We start from the raw sequence: 8716 nt of genomic DNA, 5'->3' as shown, positions 1-8716 counted from the left end.
AAGCAAAAAGTCGAAGGAAACTGTCCATGAATGTGGAAAGATTTCCAAGGAATATTTTAGGAATATTTAGGCCTTTTATATTAATAAAACATAAAAGGCAGGTTGCAGAATGGCACTCCAGCGGTGACCCAGTGTGCCATATGCCAATGGCTAGAAAGGGCCCTGGATGGTCACATGCCAGACTTTTGCAGGAAAGGGATAATGGCTTTTACTGTGAAGACTTACATGCTGTTTGAGCATATTCATTTCTGTCTGTGTATTTGAAAAAATATTCTAAGACATGACTTCAAACTAACTGCAGTTTAGCAGTTACCGTCTCCATCCTTCAGGCAAGGAAACACCACCCAGAAGAGGATGGTGCTTCCTACTTAGCCGGTGTCCTGGCTGCGGCTTTGTTTTGGCTGTTTTCTGTTGCAGGTGGCCTGTGTTGAAGGGACCCTCTACACACTGACAGTGCCTCAGCTGCAGGTGGTCTCCAAGGTGTCTGTGTTTCCCAACAACTCCATGACCCTCATCTGCTCTCCTGGCCGAGAGTGGGTGTTTGTCTCTACACAGAATTCAGACCTGGGCTCAAAGGTCAGTGTCTGCGGAGCCCTTTCCTTAGGGAGCCAGCACGTGAGGAAGACGGAGGGTCTGGAACCCCAAGGTTGTGGGATGCATGTTAGGACCAAGCCACGCAGCCGGTTGAGGGCACCCAGGTCAAGTGTTGCTCATCGTGAGCCACACCTGTTCTTGTCGGGGTCTGTTCCCAGCAGTAGTGTCCCTCTCTGCTGGCACTTACCTCCCTTATGCAGGAAGCTCAAGGCCACTGTTGAGTCTGTCCTCAGGGCTCCTGCCCCTGTAGCCTCTGCTCTGTCCAGGCTGCTGTGTTGCCTGTGAGCTGAAAGGGGTTGGCACCTAGGCTGGGGAGGGTAAAGTTTAGTTGTGAACAGGTTTGGGCCTTAGGGACATCCCAGTGGAAATCGTTCAAGAGCCGTTTGTTTGGTGATCTGAGGACAGAGCTTCAGTGAGAATGAGAGTGAGGGGAAGGCATGGAGGGGATGCTGACAACGTGGAGAGAGCATCCGGTGGCTGGCAGAGGAAAGCCCAGCGCTTCGCTGCGCCTTCCGCATAGGGGTTGTGTGAGAGTCCTGATGACTCGTGGGCACAGGGACGTCCAGTCATCTGCTGAGGATGAGGCACCCGTTGAGTGCCAAGGTCTGAATTGGGAGTTAGACTAGAGTATAAGGCAAACTGCTGGTGATGGTCTTTTGGAAGAAGGAGGACAGAGAGGGAAACTGATCACAGAGCAGGAAGGGACAGAGAGCCCCGGGACCTGGTAGCTGGGCAGGCGAGTGGTCAGGGAAGAGCAGCCAAATGTAGAGAAGCCACCCTCTGAAAATGCAGTGCCAGGGTCCCTAGGGGAGGCATAAGGAGCTGGGAAAGGAATATGCTGTGTATTTGCAGGCAATGGCAAAGCAGTGACCAAGCTGTTCAAAACCAGAAAAATGCTGCACCTGGCCTACCAGTGGGGCCAGACGTGGGCTGGGATTAGCCTTGAAAAGCCCCTGGTCTATGAATAGTTGGAAAGGAGGACCCACAAGAGGCATGGCTGCCCTGTGGGGCCAAGTAGGGCAGGGTTGGGGTTAGAGGTGGGGGCAGAGCCAGATTCCCTGGCTAGGTCCCCTAGGGGTGGGGAGGAGGGTTTCCAAGTGCTCCTGGGCCTGCGAAGCCCCCTCCCTCACCTGCAGTGTGACCCATGCAGGTACGTTTCCCCAGGTGTTCTACACTCACTCCTTGCTGCACCCATTGGAAGACGAGCCTCCTGTCTCCACCACCCTCCCCGTCTGGCTGAGTTCCAGAGCCTGCTGGGCCCCTGACGAGGTGGCCAGGCTGATTGTGATGCACAGAAATGACAATGGCATGCAGCTGATTGTCACTACCTATGAGTTAGGGGCCAAGAAGTCCAGGGATAGAGTGAACATTCTGGGTAAGGGTCCCCGTGCTGGTGCCGGCGGGTCTGCATGTCACCGCCATCATAGTGTGATTCTTCCAGCGCAGGTTGCTCACATTTCCTCTGGGACACTTTCTATTTCCTCTCAGTGAGATATAGGGATATAGTGGCCCCTCGGAGGTGGTCTTGTTTGTGATTTTATGTGCTGGTTGAGCAACTGAGCACTTACTACATGTCGGGCCCTCTGGACAGCCTGGGATTCAGACATTAAATGCCGACTCTTAGAGTCTCACTTCTCCTTACTGACCTTCCTGCTTTTACTCATTTCTGCCTCTTTTCCTGGCTTTGTCAAAGGCCCTGTCTGGGCGCTGAGTGCACACAAACATGAACACAAGCCACGACTGTCTCTTCCCTAGGGAGCTTCTAGTCCAGAAGGAAAATAAGACCCACATCCTTCTTCACACTGTCTCCTTATCTATGTCCCAAACCCCGCGTCACCCTGACAGGCCTTCCCGATGGTCCTTAGCATTTTTTCTTTTGTGTTATGTTTGTTTTCGTATCATTATTTGACCATAAATTTCACTCTGAGCTTCCTGGCAACCAAGGAAAAAAGAGAAACAAAATGTGTAATATAACCCCTTGTCTGATATGAGAGAACACATGAATTCTTCAGAAGAGGTAATTTTTTTCCTGGTAAAAAGGAATGTTATACAGTATAAAATATAGTATCTTCAATTGTTTTTGGCAGATGCCATAAATGTCATATAGTTCTTAAGTGGCCGTTTCTTATGTCATCCTGTCATAGATGAAAAAGGGTAGAAGGAAGGGTACCTCATCTGGCATGAAGGTACTACATGCCAGATACTCTGCTGGTCACTTCCACGAGCATATGGCACTGAATCTTTACAGTCACCTGTAATTAAAGTGTCATAATCAGTATTTTAGAGCTGATGAACTGGAGATATAGGGGGGTGAATGCAGGTCTAACTGCAAAACTATAGCTCTTTTCAGTGTACCACATCATCTTAGGTTAGGCATATGTCTATTCCAGAGAAGCCAATTTCTGTGTCTTTATTTCAAAAAGTGCAACAGATCGCCAGTTTCCTCTTCCCAGACACCATGGTGCCTCCCCACCTCATGAAGGGCCATGGCTCAGAGGTGATCCTGCTGGTCTCTGGCTTGACGCTGGTGCTGTTCACCATTCATGGCTTGAAGCTGGCTGCCTTCCAAGACCACCAGAAGCCCATCACATCCATATGGGTGGTGAGTGTGGTGCCCCTGCCCATGTCGCGGCTTTCTGCCTTCCGGAGTCCACATCCACACTAACTTGACTTTTCATTTCAAGGGCCCAAACCAAGTCATCACCTCTTCCCTTGACTTCTCTTTGCGAGTCTATGTGTGGAACAAAGAAAAGAAATATCGCATCCTCAAGAGCTGCTATCATTTGCTTGGGGGATCCCACAGATGGGCCAGGTAATTGACTCTGTTTTCCTTCACTTTGCCTGTAAAATGGCCTTAGGCCTACCAAGCAGTGTTTTTGTTTTTGTTTTTGTTTTTTTTCTTTTTGTCTTTTTTCGTGACCGGTAACGGGATCGCAACCCTCGGTGTCGCGCCCGCACCGCGCTCAACCAGTGAGCGGACCGGTCTCTATATGGGATCTGAACCCTTGGTGGGAGCGCCGCCGTGCTCCCTAGTGCCGCACTCTACCAAGTGCGCCACCGGGCCGGCCCCCAAGCAGTGTTTTTTACGGAAATGTTGGAAAGGATGTTAATAAGACCTACAGTCATAAGCCCAGCCTCTCCCTTCTTAATGGGACCTAAGGCAAGCACTGCTCAGATTCTGTTTCCTCTTCCTCTAAAGATGTTGACTGCAGCTGTGCATAACATACACTGTCTCCTGTAATGTACAAAAACTACACATGCAGTTGGCATCACCCATGTTTTACAGATAAAACAGAAGCATATAGATGTGGATATTTTGTCCAAGGTGCCACAGAGAGCACACAGCCAAGCTTGGCTGAACCCTGACTTTGACCTTGTGGAAAATGTCCACACTCATTAGCTCTTGTGCCTACATTTCTTTCATTCAATATAGCAGTAAGAGTGATCAGGAAGTGATAGATTAATTCTAAATTCCCTGACTTTGACCTTGTGGAAAATGTCCACACTCATTAGCTCTTGTGCCTACATTTCTTTCGTTCAATATAGCAGTAAGAGTGATCAGGAAGTGATAGATTAATTCTAAATCCTGGGGAAATGACTCAGACTTGCCCAGATTGGATTAAATGCCTCTCCTCCTATATCAGAAGAAGTTTCTAGAATAGTTGGAATCATTGGGATTCAGGAGCTCTTCTGAGGAGGGCCCAGAACTGATATTCCCATTTAAGAATGTGATATTTGCTAATTGTTACAAATGAATTTAGGTCCTCAAATCAAAGCCCAGAGTAAGCAAGAGATAGAAATGGGGCCAGATGGGGTGGACTGGGTGGGAGACGGCACAGGAAGCTGAGTTCCGCCTGCATGTAAAGGCTTTTACTACTTAAGTTCTTGTCCTTTTCTCAGATTAACACCCAGCATGCCCCTTCTCTTTGCAGTAAATTTACCCACGTGGAAAGTGACGGCATGAGCATTGTAGGTGTGGAAACCAATAACATGGAGAGAAGTAGTCTGAGGTCATACTGCTTCAAGGTGCAGCACGTCTCAAAGGGTGGTACCAAGTGAAAAAGGTCTCACTTTGAACACATGCAGAGACTGGAATGATGTTACCAGCATGGGGACAGGAATTAGTAATTCTTGGGTGCCTACTGTGTGCCAAGCACTGTGCTGGGTGACTTTACTTTTAAAACCTCACAAGTCAACAAAATGGGTATGATTGTCTCTGTTTTGCAGACAAGGAAAATGAAATTTAAAAAGACAGTAATTGAAAGAGATAGACCCCAATACTGTAATAGTATGGGACCTAAACACCCCTCTCTCAAAATTGGACAAATCATCTAGGCAACAAGTCAGTAGAGAAACACAGGATTTAAACCACACTTTAGACCAATTGGACTTTCCAGATATCTACAGAACATTTCATCCAGCTACTACAGAGTATACATACTTCTCACCAGTTCATAGAACATTCTCCAGAATAGATCACATGCTAGGTCACAAATCAAGCCTCAATAAATTTTAAAAAATTGAAATCATTTCAAGTATTTTTGCAGACCACAATGGATTAAAACTAGAAAGCAACAAAAAGCAAAACTCTGGAAACTATACAAGTACATAGAAATTAAACAACAGGCTCCTGAATGACATATGGGTCCAAGAAGAAATTAAACAGGAAATCAAAAAATTTCTCAATACTAATGAAAATCATGAAACATCATATCAAAACATATGGGATGCTGCAAGGCAGTTCTAAGAGGGATGTTTATTGCATTAAATGCTTACATCAAAAGAATAGAAAGTTTTCTAACTAACAACCTAACACTACAACTCAAAGAATTAGAAAAACAAGAACAATCTAATCCCAAAGGTAGTAGATAGAAAGAAATAATTAAGATCAGAGCAAAACTAAATGAAATAGAAACCCAAAAACAATACAAAAGATCAGTCAAACAAAAAGTTGGTTTTTTGAGAAGATAAATAAAATAGACAAACCATTAGCCAGACTAACTAAAAACAGAAGAGAGAAGAACCAAATATCAAAAATTAGAGTGAAAAAGGAGACATAACAACCAATATCACAGAAATACAAAGAATCACTAGAGGCTATTATGAATAACTATATGCCAGAAAATTTGAAAACCTGGAGGAAATGGATACATTTCTGGACACAAACTACCAAGACTGAACCAAAAAGTAATAGAAAACCAAAACAGACCAATAAACAAGCAAAGAGATTGAAGCCATAATCAGGATTTTTCCAACAAAGAAAAACCCAGGACCAGGTGGCTTTACTGCTGAATTCTACCAAACATTTAAAGAATTAATACCAATTCTTTTCAAACTATTCCAAAAAATTGAAACAGAGGCCATTCTCCCCAACTCATTCTATGAAGTCAGTATCACCCTGATACCAAAGCCAGGCAAAGATTCAACAAAAAAAGAAAATTATAGGCGAGTATCTCTGATGAACGTAGATGCAAACATCTTCAACAAAATATTAGCAAACAGAATACAGCAATATATCAAAAAAATACACCATGATCAAGTGGGATTCATCCCAGGGATACAAGGATGGTTCAACATACACAAATCAATAAATGTGTGAAACATCACATCAGCAAAATCAAGGACAAAAACTATATGAATCTCAGTAGATGCATGGTAAAGACTCTCAGCAAATTAGGTATAGAAGGAGAATATCTCAACATGATAAAAGCCACATATGAAAAACCCTCTGCCAATATTATCCTGAATGGATCCTTGAGAACAGGAATGAGACAAGGATGCCCACTCTGACCACTCCTATTCAGTATAGTACTGGAAGTATTAGCCAGAGTAGTCAGTCAAGACAAAGAATTAAAGGGCATCCAGACTGGAAAAGATGAAGTCAAATTATCCCTGGTTGTGGATGACATGATCCTGTATATAGAGCAGCCCAAAATCTCTACAAAAAAACTCTTAGAGTTGATTAACAACTTTAGTAAAGTTGCAAGATACAAAATCAACATGCAAAAATTGGTAGCATTTTACACTCCAACAACAAATTAGCAGAAAAAGAGATCAAGGAAGCAATTCCATTTACAATAGTCACAAAAAAAGTAAAATACCTAGGAATCAACTTAACCAAGGAGGTAAAAGATCTCTACAATGAGAACTACAAACCGCTGTTGAGAGAAATTAAAGAGGACACAAAAGATGGAAAGACATTCCTTGCTCATGGATTGGAAGAATCAACATTGTGATAATGTCCATACTTCCCAAAGCAATCTACAGATTCAGTGCACTCCCCATCAAAATACCAATGACATTGTTCACAGAAATAGAAAAAAAAAATCCTAACATTCATATGGAACAACAAAAGACCCTAAATAGCTAAGGCAATCTTGAGCAAAAATAAATAAATAAATAAAGCTGGAGACAATGTTACCTGACTTCAAACTATGCTACAAAGCTGTAGTTACCAAAACAGCATGGTACTGGCATAAAAACAGACACTTGGACCAATGGAACAGAATAGAGAACCCAGAAATCAGCCCACAAACCTACACCCAACTGATCTTCAACAAAGGCAAGAAGAACACGCATTGAGGGAAACACTACCTCTTCAATAAATGGTGCTGGGAAAACTGGACATCCATATGTAGAAAAATGAAACTAGACCTGTACCTCTCACCATACACCAAAATCAACTCAAAATGGATTAAAGACTTAAATATAAGACTGGAAACGATAAATTTAAAAGAAAATGCAGGGGAAACACTTCAGGACATAGGAGTGGGCAAAGATTTTATGAATATGACCCCCAAAGCACAGGCAACAAAAGGAAAAATAAACAAATGGGATGATATCAAATTACAAAGCTTCTGCACAGCAAAAGAAGCAAAACAGAGCAAAAAGACAACCTACAGAGTGGTAGAAAATATTAGCAAACTATGCATCTGAGAAAGGATTAATATCCAGACTATACAAGGAACTCAAACAACTTAACAGTAAAAAAAATAACCCAATTAAAAAATGGGCAAAGGAACTGAACAGACATTTCTCAAAGGGTGATGATAGAGTTTGGATGTGCTGTCACCACCAAAACTTATGTGGAAATCTAATCCCCAATGTGGCAGTGTTGGAAACTGAGTCATGGGTGTGAGTCCCTCATGAATGGATTAGTGCTCTCCCTAGGTGGCGGGAGTAGTGTGTTCTCGCTCTATTAGTTCCCATGAGAGCTGGTTGTTTAAAAGACCCTGGCACCTTCCCTCTCTCCTTGCTTCCTCTCACCATGTGATCTGCTTGTACCTGCCAGCTGCCTCCTGCTTTCTGCCATAAGTATAAGCAACCTGAGGCCTATGCCAGATGCAGCTGTCCCAGAATCATAAGCCAAATAAACCTCTGTTCTTTATAAATTACCCCATCTCAGGTATTTCTGTTATAGCAACACAAGCGGACTAATACAGGTGATATGCAAATGGCCAACAGACACATGAAAAAATGCTCAACATCACTCAGCATCAGGAAAATGCAAATCAAAACCACATTAAGATACCATCTCACCCCAGTTAGACTGGCTGTCATCAAAAACACAGAGAACAACAAATGCTGGTGAGGATGTGGAGAAAAAGGAACCCTCCTACACTGTTGGTGGGACTGTAAATTGATGCAGCCATTATGGAAAATGGTATGGAGATTCCTTAACTTCAGATAGAACTGCCATATAATCCTGCAATTCCATTGCTGGGTATATACCCAAAGGAATGGAAAGCATCATGTTGAAGAGATACCTGCATTCCCATGTTTATTGCAGCTCTATTTAGTCAAGAGTTGGAACCAACTTAAATGTCCATCATCAGATGACTGGATAAGAAAAATGTGGTATATCTACACAATGGACTATTACTCAGCTGTAAACAAAAGAATGAAATATTGCCATTTGCAGCAACATGAATGAACTTAGAAAAAATCATACTAAGTTAAATAAGTCAGGCACAGAAAGAGAAATACCATATGTTCTTTATTTTTTTTTTCCAAATTTTATTTTATTTTGTCAATATACAATGTGGTTGATTATTGTGGTCCATTAGCGAAACCTTCCTCCCTCCTCCCTGTATCCCCCAACAATGTCCTCTCTGTTCGCTTG

The 8716-nt window shown here is 43.2% G+C and overlaps 1 protein-coding gene across 1 annotated transcript in view; it reads left to right on the top strand.

Moving 5' to 3' along the window:
• LOC103606944 (F-box/WD repeat-containing protein 12-like) overlaps positions 1-4885 on the top strand; it is a 33857-nt gene extending 28972 nt beyond the window's left edge. Inside the window, exons 4-8 of the mRNA XM_008591510.1 lie at positions 418-576; positions 1759-1969; positions 3018-3196; positions 3279-3406; positions 4527-4885. Of these exons, the coding sequence (XP_008589732.1) occupies positions 418-576; positions 1759-1969; positions 3018-3196; positions 3279-3406; positions 4527-4653 (804 nt within the window). The 3' untranslated portion in view covers positions 4654-4885. The remainder of the gene's footprint in view (positions 1-417; positions 577-1758; positions 1970-3017; positions 3197-3278; positions 3407-4526) is intronic.
• The last annotated feature ends 3831 nt before the right edge of the window (positions 4886-8716 follow it).

The sequence above is a fragment of the Galeopterus variegatus genome, unplaced genomic scaffold (assembly GCF_000696425.1).
Source record: "Galeopterus variegatus unplaced genomic scaffold, G_variegatus-3.0.2 Scaffold6976, whole genome shotgun sequence".
Lineage (NCBI taxonomy): Eukaryota > Metazoa > Chordata > Mammalia > Dermoptera > Cynocephalidae > Galeopterus > Galeopterus variegatus.
This window is presented reverse-complemented; position numbering and strand designations above follow the sequence as displayed.